The sequence below is a fragment of the Ruditapes philippinarum genome, unplaced genomic scaffold, assembly GCF_026571515.1.
Source record: "Ruditapes philippinarum isolate M1 unplaced genomic scaffold, ASM2657151v2 ctg2763_1_1_1_1, whole genome shotgun sequence".
Classification (NCBI taxonomy): Eukaryota; Metazoa; Mollusca; class Bivalvia; order Venerida; family Veneridae; genus Ruditapes; species Ruditapes philippinarum.
The window spans coordinates 72,466-91,500 of record NW_026865109.1 but is presented as its reverse complement, the minus strand read 5'-3'; the positions used below and the strand labels follow the sequence as shown (position 1 = coordinate 91,500).

The 19,035-nt window shown below is 30.1% G+C and overlaps 1 protein-coding gene across 1 annotated transcript in view; it reads right to left on the bottom strand.

Annotated features, from left to right (window-relative positions):
* Positions 1-2,339: 2,339 nt before the first annotated feature.
* LOC132727835 (uncharacterized) overlaps positions 2,340-19,035 on the bottom strand; it is a gene marked incomplete at its 3' end in the record, with an annotated part of 28,576 nt that continues 11,880 nt past the window's right edge. Inside the window, exons 6-11 of the mRNA XM_060713421.1 lie at positions 7,561-7,620; positions 6,734-6,873; positions 5,697-5,823; positions 4,730-4,965; positions 2,988-3,061; positions 2,340-2,442 (exon numbers count right to left, since the gene is read on the bottom strand). Of these exons, the coding sequence (XP_060569404.1) occupies positions 2,340-2,442; positions 2,988-3,061; positions 4,730-4,965; positions 5,697-5,823; positions 6,734-6,873; positions 7,561-7,620 (740 nt within the window). The remainder of the gene's footprint in view (positions 2,443-2,987; positions 3,062-4,729; positions 4,966-5,696; positions 5,824-6,733; positions 6,874-7,560; positions 7,621-19,035) is intronic.

Sequence of the window (19,035 nt, the reverse complement as noted above, 5' to 3'; positions counted from 1 at the left end):
CCTGTACGATATGAAATAAGAATGATTTTTATAATGTTCATGGTGGTTTTAATCACTACTGTCTATTTTAATTTGACTTCGTCTCCTATGTCTACTTAATGCTCTGTTTAAGTACCAGTTTGATTTCATGATCATCACTTATTTCTGAGACAGCGTTTTCTTGCTTTGATTTATACTCCGCAAACTTACTTAAGAAATTATTTAATAGATCTGAATATTTTCTCTATTTCAGAATTTAACTTTGCAATTTCTGTTTTCACTTCTACTTGAAAAACACTCTTCAATCTTTACTTTGTTTCAGTAATTTTCTTTTCAAGTTCCCTTTGCTTAGTCATATTATTATTTCATTCTGTTATTTATTTTCGAACAATGACGATATTCTTCTGACAGTCCTTTTTTCATTTTATCATCTGTTTTATCAGACTTTTCCGTAAGCTTTGACAATACATTTTCCAGATACTTGAATCTTGAACAAAATGAGAAAAGATGTTTTTCAATTAATCTTTGAATTTTTTCTGTAAACAAATTGTCTCGGAACTGCAGTTGGGGTTTATCTAGATTTCCTTTCCTCTTGTGTTGCTTTATTAAAAGAATCACGAAACGAATTTTGTGTTCTGTTTTCATTTGTACTAAGAAAGGAAAGTAATGTATTTTGAGATGAATTTATATGGATCTTATTTGTTATTTTATAATAAAATTTACAGTCATAAATAGCACAACATTTTTATGATGTCCTTGAATAAAGTATTCTGTTACATGTATTTCATTTTGAAGCTCCATCTGTTCACAAATTAAGTTACTTAATGTTTATCTGGATCAAGATCATTAAAATCAATTATATCTGAATTTTAATAGAACAGAAAAGATTCTGGTTCTGTTCTAAGCAATCCTTTATGTAATTTATTTAAATCATTGATTAACTCTTGATATCTTGACTGTTTTACGTTTTAAGTATATAAATATAACTTGAGTAAATCAGAAGGTTTTTTATATATGCACAAGGTTGTTTGTTTTACCTGAACCGTAAAAAACTATATATAACCATTCTGAAACATAAGTCTGGCATAAAATGATATAGTTTCTTATAGTTATTATTGTTATATTACATTCATCAATAAATGTTAACAAAACTTTAAGAAATTAAATACAATACAAAAATGTGACAAAAACGTAAAACGGAAGGTGTGTGTAATAGAATTATAGAAAACAAGTTTTGCAGCGGTGCTAGTCATGAAATTATAATTAAATTTATCAACCTATTACTTTTGAAATCACAGAAAGATCAAAGGACCAAAAGAAGTATTAAGCTACCAGTTACCAGGGATCTAAGAACAAATATCACTTCTTCTAAATCAGTTTGTTAAAAGAATAGTACATAAATACTCGAAGAGAACCTACTGCAGAAAGAACATTAGAAGAGAACATGTTGCAGAAGGAACAAAAGTTAAACCTTCCACCTATAGCTAGACTCTTCGAAAAAAATGCTTGAGGATAATGCAAAAGAAAAAAATGTCAACTGCTAATTGATCTAAATAAACATTTTGATTTAAAATTATAAGACAAGTATAACACATCACACAATTTCCAATTAGAACTGTATTATTGAAACAGTAATTGCCAATAATAACTATACATGCGGAGATTCTATCATGTAAGTCTACTATTTTATAGATAGATTTTGCATTGTTTGTTTCTAGTTGATAATAATTCTAGTGATATCATTAGTTAAGCTGTGGAATTCTAGTTCTTTTATTGATGTTTAATATGAAAAGCGAGCTCGATGTACTTTTAACGTGAAATGGTATGAAATAATCGCTCATTTTAATATTTTACATTTTCCGTTTTAAAATTGTCATTCGTTATTTTATACACTGCTTCCGTTTATTCTGGTTCCCTGTCCTATTAAATGAATAAAATTAATGTATTTTATCATTTATGCTACGTGAATTACTTAATTTACAGGAAGAAAGACTGTTGTTTCAATGTTGAAAGAAATTTATAAGTTTGAATACATCATGCATATGAATAAAAACATCAATGATTATCTAAAATATTATCTAATGAAACTGTGTCACTGTAGTATTATATAAATACAAATAAAAAAAGATCAAGATTAAGTTGACTTTTTAGAACATTTCCTTGGCATAATTACATGACATTATTACTTTATAACTAACATTCTGACAGTAAAAGGGTTAACAATGATATATATACATGTATATAGCGATAAATATGATTAAACAACAAAAATAATGTAACTGAATATGTAAGCCCATAAACATCTAAGATAAATCATGTAAAGCCCAAACTATTTTTGACATCGCTGAAAACTTCTTAACCTTGAGCATATCTTGAAGGCACTTGTATAAAAGATCGGGACATTCTACATGCATGCTAGCCAGGAGTGCGATATCTCCACCCGTTAAACTGCTGATTCCGCACCTGTAACAGATAACAAAGGTGTTACATTATTATAACTTCAGGACGACAAGAGGATTATACATTAGAAGAATTTATACACTGACTGCAAATATAAACAGGAAAGTATGGCTGAAGGTTGATTAACAGCCAAGTTTCCGCTAAAGATTTTATCTAACAGCAGAATATATCCATCTGTGGAGAGAGTCAGTTTGTTTTTGTTTTTTCGCTGCGTATGGCATATTAATCATAAGTAAAAAGAAAACAACAAATAACAACAAGAGCTGTCTGTAAGACAGCAAATTTGACCATTCTCAGTGCTTGACAGTGAGATGAGGGGCATTACTCTGTTAAATGCATAACTCTGTTAAAAGTCAACTCAGAGATATGAGACATGTAATCAGCAATTACCTCCCTTTTGCACGCATATACTTTCGATTCAAAGCGTTGTTTAAGTATGACCTGACTGGTGGTCACAATGATCAGTTTACTAAAAGTATTAATATTAATTTATTGTTATAGATTGTTTTACTGGAATTTAAAACGTGTATCCATTTTAATGTACTTACTTCTCCAGCCCGTTCTTGCCAATCCATTGTTTAACATCGTCTGCCGTCCACTTTCTTACATTATCAATGGTTGTCTAAGATAGTAAATGGTAATAAACAGTTTGATCATAAAACCTTCATGACTTTTATATTCACGCTGACTGGCATGAGATCGCCTGTTCAGTATCCATTTTATAATTGTATATATACTGATAGGACATTAAGTCCTATAGCTTAATAAGCTACTGGAAATGAAACTTAACATTATCTTGAGAAAATTGAAATGGATTTAATTCATATATGTTTAAAGCAAACACAAATCATATACATGTACAATGTTTACTATGTCTATTCATAGTTCATTCAAGGGAAGAGACGTTTATTATTAGGGAAACTGTTTCAATATAATTTCATTGCAAGTAAAAATTTTAGATACATAATAACATCATGCAATTGTTATGTTTTTATAATATATACAAGGTTGATGTAGATATATCAAGTAATTTTCACTATTCTTAAAATAAAATCATGCATGGTGCTGTATTATATGTTTCTTATTTAGATTGTATGAAAGGCAAAACTGCTTTGTAAAAACAGTTCTTTATAAAATACCCATCCTTTTGCCTGACAGCCAAACATAATTGGTCATAAAACATGTCAAAAATCTTTATATCTTATAACATTAAAATGCTGCAGGTTTGGTACGTCGCTTTTCATTGGATAACCGAATCGTTGATATGGTTTTATAAACTCCGCTACTGCAATCCTAACAAATCACATTTCTTTCCCTCTAAACAGTGTAATTTCAAGTCTTTGTATGAATAAAAAATGTTCATATACTTATAATTGAGAACACCTTTTACCCAGTTTGTAGGATAACTGTAATTAGCCGGTATTTAGCCCTAAGGTAATCAACAAAACATCGCTAGTTAGAGGGCGGATATTAATAATGAGAAGGACACGCGAGAAAGCTATGTCAATTAAACATTCCAATGCAGTTGGTGGATGCTCATGACATCACATAAGCGGGGATTGTACCGATAGGCGAGTCAACATATTTGCTAACTGTCCGGAAACGCACATTTCAGCTATGAATTTTAGGTTAATAAATTTAAGTCGTTAGTTAAGATCTCTATATAAAGTAAGCCAAATATTACATTCAGGAGTGTCGTTATGATTCTAGATAAATGCACTTACTCAGATAAAATTAAACTAAATGGTTAAATTATGCTAAATACGCAGTTGAAATTAATTTATATTGATCTATTTATTTGTTTAAGACTTGTGAAGTTGTTAAATACATTGCTTAAACACTTGCTTTATAGAAACTTATATCTTATTCTGAGTATCAAATAAAACATAAATATGTTGTTTAAACTTGATATTGTGTTGACTTATTCATTTTGAGTTATTCAGATCTGGGCGTTACACTACAAGTTTAATTAAAGCTAAGACTTATTGTCTTCACAAACTCTAAAAACAGGCATACACCAATGCCTCAGGTGATCGATCCAGTGCCCAAATGCCTTGTTTTAAATTAATCAAGCAGCTAGGGTTATATATATATATATATATATATATATATATATATATATACAACCATCGTTTATATAGGGTCATACAACCTATCAAACACCTTTAAAACTGACTATATAGACCAATACATATCTACGACACGTGTAACCAAACATTCAACTGATTTGTCAGTCTGCCAATATGAGCCAGCGGGATAAAAAAGAGCCCTATGAATCCTAGAAACTTACAGAAGCAACCTGAGGTTTGATAATCATCCCTGAATCAGGAACATTGCCCGATCCATCTAGTACAACAGTTATCTCCTTAAGCAAGGCCGTCATCTTGACTTCAAATGGATACTTTGTACTGAACTCGAAATACAACTTGGCGCCCGCTATAAGGCCGAGCCACCCATCAGGGTCGTACCCTCTCTCCATCTTTAATGGAATAACAGTTTTGCCTAGTTTAAATGCATATTCTGCCTCTGCAATGAAAAAAAAAACTTTGGTATGCTGGTGTGCTCGACTATTCTCATTGTTTGCAAGTTAACAAGAGCCTTGACAACGTAAAGCTTCTTAATGTCAAAATAGGTCATTGTTCTATATCAAAATCGATGTTGGAGTCATGGGCATTGGATTATGGAATTCAATATCTATTATATGCTTTCAAATAAGTGTGTGAAAATTCAACTCATTTCCATTCAAAAGTTTTGGAGATACCAACTTGCACACGAAAACCATATCATACTTGAGCTAAAAACAAAATCTGAACATGATAATGCACCAGCAAATTGAAAACAAAGCAACCCAGTCACAGATAATATATAACATGTTTGACTATTCTAATGGTTAGTGAAGGTCCTGACATGCAAGGAGTCAGAGGGCGATGGGCAGTACATGATACAATGTGTGCTAGGTATCTATTTGGCTAGCTTGGTGCCATAACAAAACCATCCAATTAACAAACAAAAGGTTAAAAAAGTCAGCTATAATTCCCAATAACCCGGCTCTTAACTCAATAGTTCTCCTCTCCTTAAAGCTTATTTTATTACATATCAGTCAAGTGATAGATGTCTTCAACTGAAATATTTTTAATTTAGAAAATATCAATACGGTGGATGAATTTGTAATCCATAATTCAAAGAGCAGCGATGTATGCATGGAATTTTTGCCAGAAAAAAATGGTTAAATAGTTTGTAAAACATTAAATCATTACCTGACCTGCAAAAAAGACTATGTTTGTACTTGTCAGACATACACATGAGGAACACAGCAGCATTTTCCACACCTTTTGAAATAGCTTGGAGAGTGGATCCTCCCATCTCGTCAATATCCATCCAAACCTGAATTTACGAAGCAGCATTTTTCTAAAGGTCAAAACATACAAACACACCCTTTTTAAGGTCACATCCAAATATATGATCATCCTGTAAATAAGGGCAACTCTTCAATAAACCTTTAGTCACTGTGAATAAAGAGAAAAAGGGTAATTTAATTATAAAGACCAATTGTATATAAATGTAATGTTAGTAAAAACAACACTAGTAAGGATATTTAGTCTCGATGGTATAGTTAGGACATTTAGTACTGATGGAACCTGATGGAACAGTAAGAACAATTAGTCTTGGTGACATAGTGAAAACATTTAGTCTTGATGGCATTGTAAGACACTTTACCTTGATGTAATAGTGAGGAAACTAAGTCCATATTACAAAATTAGGACACCTAATATTGATGGCATAATGAGGACAATAAGTATCGATGGCGAAGTAAGGACACTTAATTTTGATGGCAAAAGTGAGGACACTTAGTCTTGATGATAAACTGAGGACACTAAGTCTTAATTGAATACTGACACAATATGTCTTGATGGTATAATCGGGACACTTAGTCTTAAAGACATAGTTAGGACGCTTATTCTTGATGACATAGTGAGAACATTCAGTATTGATGACATAGTGAGGTCACCTAGTCTTGATGACAAAGTCAGAACACTTAGTTTTGATGACACAGAATATTGATGGTATAATGAGGGAACTTAGTATTGTTGGCATAGTGAGGACAACATTTTAAATAAACTTTGTATAATTGAGTTTTACGTTAATGCGGCAACCTAACAACTTTAAAGTTAGTATAAGTTGAGATATTAATGAATGCGGCTATCTCCAAACTATAAACATTTTCAGCTAGAAGTGATTGTGTGGCAAATTGTATTACATCTATACCAGTTGCATTGTAAGTGTGTAACCATACCTTATATCCCCTTGCCTTGATTTTGTCTCTTACAATTCTAAGTATCTTCTGATCTGCCCATTGGTAAGAAATCATCACATGACCCCTAGATAATGTCTTCTCTAATCTATCTGTTTTATCTTTGTTATCTAACTGTTCCCCTATTCGAAATAAAAATGGCAGACTATAACGCCTTTTTCCAGCTAAATAAGTGTAATTGACTTGCTTTGAATTAGGGATAGTCCCTTCCAAATTTAGAGTATTTCAAATTCAAAGTATATATAATATATTTACTTGATTGGAGAGAATATGTATTTTTATCAAAGGTAACATGTTCACGTGGAATAAACATAAACATTCAATTTATGTAATATGTGAAAAAGTGAAAATCAAAACAATTTTCAGCGTGAAATACATTTTTGCTCTAAAATCAATTTTACTTATCTAATCGTATTTAACAATTTGTGCATTCACACTTACTTAATAAAATCAAAAACATATGCATTATTATAAATCAATTAATAAATTATTTCTATTGTATTGTGACCTCAACTTTAGCTAACAGAATATTCTTATCATGAAAGAATCGAAAGTACATGGTCTGATTCCTGCTTAGAGAAGTATGGGACAAGTTTTGAAGTCAACATCCTTTAAACCCACTTGATAATAGACGCTTCTTATTGATACGCGTCCACAGGCGTTGAGTTATTTGTGTTTACTATTTTTTTTTGTCCATGGACCCGATTTTTATCAATTAATCCCTTCAGCTAAAATAAATTTGGAATCCAGAATTCCCTCCGATTTCTATTATGTAAAGTCGTATATTGGTTTCCCCTTCAGAGATTTACAGCATGTCATATTAATGAATGAGAACGGGAACAAATTTAACGCCTCAACCGCTAGGTAGGCTGTATAAAAGACAAAACAAAATATAAACTTTAATTCGGTAATTTATTTCTTACATTTGTATCTTCTACAGGAAATAACTTATTATTTTGATTTACACAGTTGGTTACGTATGTGTTTTATTGCTGTAGATAAATTTGCAAACTATAAATAGATGACTAGCTTAACATTGTGAAACTCTCAAAATCTATTTATATAATACGTTCTTGTTTTGATTCTGAAACTAAACGGAAAGGTCATTCGTGTCGAGAAATAGGAATAAATAACGAACTGGGGGATTTTACAGGACATATTCAACAATAAATTGCACTCTTTATAATTGTATCAAAAAAAAAAAAATAAGTAGGTCACTTTAACCAATTGTTTTATTATAGTATTATTATTTTGAATTGTTTTTTTTTTCGTAGGTTCTTTCCGGTAAATTAATAGCCTCTTCAATTTTCACGGGCCCTGATTGCACTTCTGACATACCCTGACTATTTAAATCCACGTAGGGCTCTTTAAATCAAACCTGATTATCCGAATTGATGCCGTTAGAAGTTGATTGTATTTTGTTTGAATGCAATCGGTTTTAGGTGGTTTGAGTGGAATGTTAATTTGCCGAAAATTGTGACATTTGAACAACACAAACTTTCGTCTGCAGTTTTAACATGAGGATTTATGGGTTTATTGATAGGAATGGGTCTGACGAGGATTTTGAAGCAATTCAACGTAGTAAATTAGTTTATTTATAAATCATTTTACAATAGCCCTTTATTTATCACCTATACCGAAAATCTTTTATATCTTTGACTCGCACGAACATGATGTAAGTGAATTTTCTCATAAGTCTAAAATTCAGATAACAATCTACCATCAAATTGATAAATAATTTTTCACAATACAACGTGTATAACAAAATCCTGAATTTTGTCTTTTTAAAATTCATCCCAAATTTTTCATTCCATTGATTGTTCTACTTTCAAATGGGACTTGAAATATAACTACTGTACCTTAAGTCCAAGGTATTAAAAGAAACCATTTTCTTTCAATTTCACATAAAAAATGCATGTACAATTACTATATTAGTCCCCCTTTTGGAACCACGTTTAAGGCCCGTTTACTTTAAGAAAAGTACACAAAAATACAGAACATGGTATTTACATTGATACTTAGATAATGAAAATAAATATAAGACATTTTGAAGGTTTTGAAATTCATTCATTTTTACAAATACACAAGAAAAGGGCAAATGAAAAAGAAGTAAAAAAACGGCTTTGGTAGCTTTACCCTCTGCATGTACTTTTATTAGATATGAAACAATTTAATTAGATTTATTCAGCAATTTTCAAAGTCTTCTTATATTCCATATTGTAATGCAACAAAACATTCCTTTTTCTTGTCTGTTTAATGATTTTCTTTCGAAGATACTAATGGAGTTTTTTTCTTTAATTTACTTGTATAAAGAAGAGAAAAATATATGAAATAATTTTATAAGGTATAGTTTACTTATCTTTTGCATGAAAGAAAGATGTAAAATTGACATATGCTACATTTATTGCTATTTCATTTATCCATTTGAATAGATTATTCCAGAATATATTATTCCAGAATATTTATACTGTTTGGCATTCCCAAAATAGGTGCTTATTACGACAACAACAACAACAACAATCACTTTTATTTTCCAGTCAGTTTACAATAGTAACAACATGACATATAATCAATAAAAGTTTCAAACAGTATGTGGGTTTAACTTAGAACTAAGTATGATTTTTTTAGGGGGACAGTAAAATAGATTATGAAATAAAAAAAGAAAAATATACATAAATAGTTATATATGGCATTGTCATATTGACTTAGACAATTACGACAAAATTACTGTGGATTGTATGAATAGCCTCTTTTCTGAGTAAAATTACCGTGGGATTTTTTTTGCTATAATCTATAAATACAATGCGTATTTCTATAGTAGATACGATGGCACGATTTCCATGATATTGCGCTAGTTGATAAATTATAAATAATAGTACCGTCTCGTTCGGAAGTCACGTGCTATGTTTGTTGCGATTTGACTAGTTGGGACATATACAAAAATAAAAAGGTCATGTTTTGGACAAAACTGGTTTCATTGACTGGATGTATATCGATTGTTATTTTACAGCAAAAATGACAAAGACTAGATTCGGTTAATTTACATTGAAGTAGAAATTTGTTTGTTGCGATATTCCTGTGTAAAAAAATATATTGAACGTTTTGTAAAATATTATCTTTGCAATATACAAAGGTGTTTTCGTAAATAGTTTGCCATCGAAATTCTATCTATGGAAATCGTCCTTCCAAGTTTATTTGCGATTTTATTTTTAATTTTATTTTTACATATTCTTATTTGCTTTTGAATTTGTGTTAACTTTTTACTGATATTGGACGTGTTTGTTGTTGTTTTTTTCTATGATATCAAAAGTGCTTTTTTTAGGCATGAAAGCTTGATTAATTTGATGTAATTAACGTTTCCATTATTTGGACATTGATGAAGTTAATTTATAAGAAGTTAAATATTACTGTATCAGGAATGTGAAAAATAAGTTTCTGTTGGTCAAAGATTTTAAATTGTTTTGTTTCAGTGTTAAAAAAAGCTTTTATTTTATAAATATTTATACATTACATAACTATTTTTCGAAAAGAAAATAAATAAAGATCTAAAGATCCATTATTTTTTATATGAGACTTCTGTCATATTATTTGGTCGAATAGATTTTGTGGATTTTTATTAAAATTTAATATTTATTATACTCCATGACAGTAGTAATTATTTTAAGAAAGTATTTTCGATTTTAAATGTCTTTCCATAATAAATGATTTATTTCCATAATAAATGGTTATTTTCATCAAATATTCTTTTGATCCGTCTTGATTTAATCGAGATTATGAAAATTGGCAAGTCTATCAGATTTAAGCCTCCATATTTAAAGTCTTATAAAATTACACCCCTTTTAACTTTGTCACTTTTTGAGTGTCGCATGACTTCATAACAGTTTTGAGTACTTGTTTACATAACATCTCCTGGTGAATAAGAAGAATAGATATTATTAAGGTTAGTTTTATTATAATTAAGGACTTTACAATTGATATTTTACCAATTGTTTTTAAATGTCATGCCCTCCATCTATTATGTCTGCTTCAAATTGGTTTGATTTATTCTCATAATTTGGTTTGGTTATTAAGTCACATTTTGAATGGAATGTTATGCATAATGTTTTTTGCACATTCTGATGTCCAAAATATATTTGTGTATCTTTTTCTACAATAGATTAAATCATGTTGATTTCTAAATGAACCTATTCTGAGAACTGTAATTAAGTTTAAGACCAGAAAAAAAAAAGAAAATTGTTCAAATATGTTCATAGTTTCTTCAAAGCTGTTTGATTTACTATTTAATAATGTAGTTGCATCGTCTGCAAATATGCTATTTATAACGTCTACAATAAAAGTTCTTAAACCTCCAATATTCCTATTTTGTCTTAAAGCTTTTGACAAAAGTTCAATTGCTAGGATAATTATATAAGCAGATAATGGACATCTTTGTCGTACTCCTCTTATTATAGGGAATGACTCAGACAAAAAAAAAAAACATTGTAAAGTATGCAACTCGTGGGTCTTCTGTAAATGAGTTAAATTCATGCTTTTGAATTTGGTTCAAAGTTAAAAAGATCTAATCTTTTAAATATGTATTTGTAGCTTATGCTATCGAATGTTTTTTCAAAATCAGCAAAAATACAGTCCCGGTTTATCATTCTTTTATGCATACTCTATCACATCATAAAGCAATCTTATATTTTCACCTATATATCGCCTTTTGATGAAACCTGTTTGACTTTTATCAATGAGTGTATATAATAATCATTTAATTCTATTTGCGATAACACTCGTAAGTATTTTATAATCTACATTCAGCAAACTTATTGGTCGTCAGATTGAAAATATTGATAAATTTTTATTTGGTTTTGGAATAAGAGTTTTTAAACCTTGTGATTGTAACTGACTGAGACAATTCAATTCAAAAGATAATTTTAGAGCAATTATCAAATAATCTGTTAAATAATTCCAAAATATTTTATAAAATTCTATATGTAAACCATCTGAGCCCGGATTTTTTTCTAGTATTCATATCTTTGATGGCAGTTTCACATTCAGTTGGAGTAATAAATCATTCACAGTTTGTTTTTCGTTTACAATTAGTTTTGGTGTTGTTTCGCTATTGAAAATATTGTAATTTCAGGGAGTTTCGTCTTGAATGGTAAATAGATTCTCATAGTATTTTTTCTGTTTATTTGAAATGTCTGTCTGACTTGTTAAAATATTACCATTTATATTTGAGCTTTTTATAAGTTTACTTACGGCATTTCTTTTTTTCCAATCCTTTTAGTAATTTTATATTTCTTTCGCCATTATTTATTTTATAACTTTTTATTCTAGTAATAACACAATTTATATATATATTGAGTATATAAATTATTCAATTCTGCTTTTTTGATATATACATGTAATTCTTTATGCTAATTTCGTTTCTATTACTTTGACAAGTTTGCTTAGTTTTTGATGTTCAATTATCTTTTTATACTTGTTATTTATACTTGTTGTTGGTTTGTTGATTTTTTAGAATATTTAATTGTCGTGTTTCAGTAATGTAATTTTTTATTTCCTTGATATTCTTTATCAGAGAGTAAACTATTGTTTAGTTTTAAAACCCTGAGATTCTTTAAACTGAATCAAAACTGATATCAAAAATGCAACTGAATGATCTGATCTAAAGCAAGTTTTGATTCCTGTAGTTTTAACAAAATTTACTAAGTCATTTGAAACAAGAAAATAATCCAACGAGCATGATATATTTGCGTGAGATTTAAATCTCCATGTTAATTGTTTATTCTTTGGATTTTGAATCCTTAAAAGTGGGTCTGTTTGTATAATATTTGTAATTTTTTGATGACATTTTAAATGAGTAAAAACATTCCCCCCCCCCCCCTGTTTGTCGATATAAGGATCAATAATTGTATTTAAATCTTCTCTTATTATAAAACATGTTCAATTTAGCCTTATAAAATTAAAAAAAAAAATATTTTTTGAAAGAGTTCTACATCATCTTTGTTTGGACCGTATATATTTCTTATTATCATTTCTTTATTCTCTATATTTACTTTAATTGCCAACAATTTACCATTTTCAATTTTATATCTTTCTAAAATTTGTATTTTCAAGTCATTTCTGAACAGGATAGCAGCCCCTTTTTGATTATTCAAATTACCACTACATATAATTGTACCATCTAAGTCCTTTTCCCATTCAACTTTACAAGTTTCGGTGAATTAAACATATAAATAAACTTTTTCTGATCTGAACCATTGACAAAACGCTTTTTCTTTAAGTTAGACGGTATAATCCATTTATATGGCGGCATATTTCTGCCACCAGATAACCATATAACTAACTAGTTAATTAAGAGGTTAACTAGTTACGTAACTAGTTAACCTCTTAATTAACTAGTTAGTTATCAGGTTATCTGGTGGCAGAAATATGCCACCATACATTTACATTCTAAGGAAAGAAAGAAGTATTAGACATTACGCTGTCAGTGAAAGATGTAAGCTACCAAAGCAGTTGGATACAAGTATCATAAGAAGAATACATACAGTGGTTCCAATGAGCAAATATTTTCTTAAAGAATAAAACAGAAAATCACTAAAGTGAGTGTAATCACAAAAAATAGAAATAGAAGCTACGGCAGTACACTACGTGATTGCCGTTTTAATAAGAACGTCCAAATTTATTTTCTCAATCAAAATGAAAAGAAAAAAAAAGATTCTTATAAGAATACTAAATAGATAACTTAATTTCAAAGTAGAAGCAGTAGAAGAAGAACGGAAAAAAGACTTTTTCTTGACGAGCAAAGGTTTAGAAAATGGCTTTAAAGTCGAAAAATAGTGTTTGATTGCCATGTTTATTTATAAAAGCCCTTAAAAGGAAGGGTTGCTAATTAAGCAGCACGTATACAATTTAAAATATTACAAATGAAAAAAAGCAAAAAACAAGAAAACAGCAAAGAAAAAAACAAAACATTTTCCTATACAATCAAAGTTTTATCCCTCACAATATCCATTTTTATTATATATATACATATATATAGATTTAATTTAATTTTTTGCAAACCAACAAACAAAATAACCACCAACAAACAAAATTATCAACAAGAAAATAGTTGCTATTATATACTTTAAACCAAATGTACACTATTTCATAACGCGCACTTACGCCTTCACACACACGTGCGCGCACGCACACACACACACACAACACACACGCACGCACACACGCACACACACACACACACACACACACACACACACACATACATACATACACATGCAAATGCATGCATACATGCATACCTACATTCATGCATACATACTATCTATATTCATACATATTTACATACAATGAACGTGTCTCAAAGACGCACATTGACTAGGATGAAAACATATTCTTGCTTATATACATACACACTTGCCGTAAAAAACAAGTTCCCTTCAACACATGTATATTAGAAATGAATGTATTCGAACTGTGAATCAACAGTTTATCTATGCCAATATACATTTTTATTTCACTGAACAGCATTGATAACATGTGAGAAAATTACTGAAATCGAATAGACATTTTTACATTACTTATGTATCAATAGCATATATAATCCCTTTTGATAATGTACACATATCACTTTATTAACATGTACGTGAACATAATTACATGTATTTAAAATAAAATTTTACATGAAGCTACCAAGTATATTTAACTGCAGAAAAAGATGGTACTTCATGTATCTAAAATAAAATTGTACACGTAGCTACAATGTATATTTTATATCAAACAAGATATTTTGATGAATATATAAAAAACGATGCATGCTAAAAAACGTTAGTAACGCATCTCAGTCGTTGACCTCACACGTATTCAAACACAAACTTTCGTGTACTAATACATTTTAGAGTTGATATATGAATACTCATTTACTTCCTTTTTAAGATATTTAAGCGAAAATTAATTTAAGACAAAGAAATATAGAGGTATATTTCAATATTTTTATCAATATTTTTATTAAGAAAGATATGTTAAACTTTCCTTCAACTGATCAGAAATACACGAAATTAGGAAGAATATTTGCAGATCATAGTCAGTGTTATATTTGTTAAAACGTTGTTTTTTCCATTTGGTCTCAATTTCCGACTTTATGATATGTTGTGTTGAGATTTGTCTGGCCATGACAGAGAAAGCCATCTGTCATACTCATGGAAATGAATATTTGGCTTGATGTTGGTTTCAGTGGATATGTTGATGTAAATGTTGCATAAAGCCTTTTTGATTCTTTGCGTGTCCTTTAATCGGAGAGACATGAGTGTGTGTTGGTAAATGCGGATAAGATCATCGTTCGAGTATATCCCCGTGCGTTTTAATGATTTTGTGTTTTAAATGATATCTATGTTTGTTTGTCTTCGGACAAATTTAACGATAATAGAAAGATCGTTGTTTTCCTTGTATTGTCCGATTCTGTGGGTTATATCTTTTTCGTCGTCATTTATAGTTAGGTCTAGATTATCGCTTCACATTTTCAGAAACTGATATTTTGTTCGAGGTGACGTCTGTTTTGCGGAAACATCTATTGTCTCAGTAACTCGCAGATTGCTTCTGTGGCTATATTGTTCCTGTTCATTGGCATTTTCTTTTAATTTTTTATTTTCCGACTTTGTTTTTTTATTTCAGCACACAGTTTTTCGTCATTTGATTCATTTTTTTTCCTCCAAACTTGCTTTATTTGACTCAATATCTTTACAATTTGTGAGGTTGGCATATACTTGAGGTGTATTTCATTTTCCAATACCCCCGAACACTTAATGACAGAGCCTAGTCATTGCTCTCTCATTTCTTCAAAAGTGTCTTTTATGTTTTTTATAAATAGTCTGTCATCTTTTGTTTAAACATTACTTAATTTTTGGTAAATTCTGTAAAGTTTTTTTTCAAGGTTAGATTCTGTTAAAGACATTATTTTTCGCTTTTTGCTTTTCTTTTTATTTTGATTGGATCTACTTTTATTTTACTTTGAATTTCCTTGGAGAATTTTACTGATATTCGATTCTTCAATATATATTCGTTTAGACCAATGAACAAATGAACATAAGCGCTAGTATCTAGGTCACTACAACTTGTTGTGGACTTTTTTTCGTTTACTACTTGTACCATTCATAGCATGCACAATATATTGTATTGTTTACAATAATAATGTAAAAAAAATACTTGGTAACTCAAGCGTGACGAAATTTTGGCTAGACTATCTCGGCAGTTTGCTCACTTACTGCACGATATTCACAATAGTCATGCACTTCCATAACCCAACTTTTAGAATGTCTATGTAACCATTTCATAAACAAATTTAAGCAATTTCACTAAAAAAAAGTTTAATTTCTGTATGCCATTTAAAGCCTTATGTCATATATGTATAAATTGCACATTTTTCTCTATTGGCGATCTTGTAGTTTTGTAGAAATTGAGCCTTACATTTTATAAAAATTTATTTTTTTCAAAACCGGAAGCGGAAATACCTTTTGTTACTATTTTCCTTAATGTTTCTTTATTTGTTACAAAAATAATAATAATAAATAGAACAGACTTTGTTACTTTTGGCTACTGTTTTGCATGTTCCAAAGAGTACATTTAATATTCTAATCTCTACCAAAAGCCTTCCAAAATTGATGATGAACACTGTCTTTCGTCCGCCCATTTTTCTATAATGTACAATTCTGGTTAAATCCAATAAACCATAGAAAATTTTATAAGAGTATATTGTCTTCTTATGTCTACTAGTTCATCGTCATTTGCTTCATTTCTTGCTTGAAACCTCTTGGATGATTTGCAACGCTTAGTTTGGTTTGCCGCGAATATGTCAAGGACATTTTTGACAAAATAAAAATAACGTTAATGAAAGTTTGTTTTTTTTTTGGCTTATTAACATATGGATTTTTATTATTTTTACAATGATTATTTGTTGCTTTTTGAAGGAAATTAGTAGCATTATATTTGAAGAAGAAAATATAAGTGCTTTGATATTTTTTATCATCTTATATTACTGACAACAGTGGAGACACAAATAGAACAATGTTGCACTACTGTAATGTCACATTACATTTACAAGACTTGTAAGTCTCATTCGTATTGGAAGTACTTTTCTTACCTTCGGTATGCATCAGTGAAAGCTTTTTTTGATTCATCAAATATCTGGCCCCTCTCTTTTGGACAGTGCATACCAAACGATAAGTATAATTATGCAAAAAATGATTTGCAAAATATCTGGAATAATGCACAATAGTACTTAATCTGAATAGATTAAGGTATCTGTAATGGGCGTATCTTTACCCGAAGCTTCTCAATTGCTGCATTGCATCTACATTTGTATTTTAAACTACTAAGGTTTGCTTAGCACAAAACGTTTTTTACTATAGAATGAAAAGTTTAAGTTTTCATTTTGCATAGATTCATTCAGCAAAATTTTGAGATGAACCCAACCTTATGTAAGATGTTTGAATGGGATAGGCCTTTCCATGTGGTCAATGAAAGCGCGCATCCTTCATCCTTCTTCAACCATGAGTAACCTACCTTTATAGGAATTTCAGGAAAGCATGGGAGCAAGTGGACAAGACATTGAGAAATCTTCTCTTTTCTGATGAGTCCATATTGTGCAAAGACTCTACTGATAAGGGAGTGTGAGTTTGGATAAAATGTTTGGAAATATTTTTTGAGCTGTAAATATTGCTGAGCATCACTGCTATGGGAATGACTCAGTTATGGTGTGAAGAGGTATCAGCCTCGTCAAACTTACATCATTATACTATAAAGAGATACATTGAATGGGCATTGGATCATTGATGAAGATGTATGCCAGACAGTGGCCAACATTTCATTTTAATATGATTATAGGCGTCCTCGTGGGTCTGACTGGTCCATGACTGCATGCAAAGGGAAAATATTGAACGCATTGACTGCCAGCTCATTCACCCAACCTTTATACATTTGAGCAAATGTGGAATAATCAGTAGATATTTACTCAATAGGTGCAACACAGAATAATCAAGGAGCTTGAGTTCATGTTGGTGCAAGAATTGGTAGCCATTCCTGTAAGGATAATGAGAAACATCATTACGAGCAGGACAAGACATTGCCAAGCAGTTGTCTTTAGCAACGGGTCTCACGCACACTGCTCAGTATAAACTTGTAAATATAAATAAGTTGCAGGTCCAAAATCATTGAAGAGGGAGAATTTATATTATATAACATCTGAAAGATTTGTCATTGCTAATTTTATTAAATTCAATTTTATGTTAACTTTATTGACAATTTATTTATTCTAATTTTCAATGCATCAATTCCCTCTGAAACATGCAAATGGTGAATTAATTTTTGCACTTAAACATTGTAAATTGATAAAACAATTAAAGTACATTTTATAAACATCAGGGTACTTGAATGTCAGCTGGTGATGTAATGAAAACATCTTTATATTAGATAAACTATAATATAAAAAGGAGTCAACAAATTCTGTCAATATCCACTATATAATAGCTTAACATTTTTGTCTAAAATTTTATTTATTTATTTATTAGAATCAAATACGATCATTTTATGATCTTTGTCTATAACGTAAGTAAAATCACTAGAACTTAAATTTATGTAAATCCTTCCCTAATAATAGATTACACACCCGACAGGCGACTCTCAGCAACTTGCAAAAAAAAATTCAGTGCTTTCCAGGACAACTTTATCTAAAGGGAAGTCTCCAAAAATGTGTCATCATAATGGTCAAGCCTAGAGAATGGATAAATTACATTTCGAGACTCAATTGAACAACAGATGTACTCATTCCGATTTAACAGACACATTTATCAAAGTTTTGTTGATTGCTCCGCGCCCACAGGCGTGGAGCTTTTTATGTTTACAATTTTTTTTTTGTCCAGGTGCCCGGATTTGAGCAATAAATCCTTTCGATTTACAGCTAAAAGTAAATCCGCATTCTAGAACTTCTTTCGATTTCTATAATGGTTTCCCCGTCGGTGATTCGCAGCATGTCATATTAATGAATGAGAACCGAAATACAGTTCTGCTGTTACATAAATTCGAAAGCTAAAAATAGCTATAAATGTTCTGATTTGTTATTTCCCTTTTTAGTAGTACATGAAATCATAATGTGTTACATTTTGAAATACATTTACACACAGCATATCAAGTATACTATTTGTGATTGAATTTGTCATTATAAAGAAGATTTCAGGCACAAGATTTTAACAATTTTGCTTTTGATAATTATTTTTAATTTATATTTATGAAATGAAATGTTT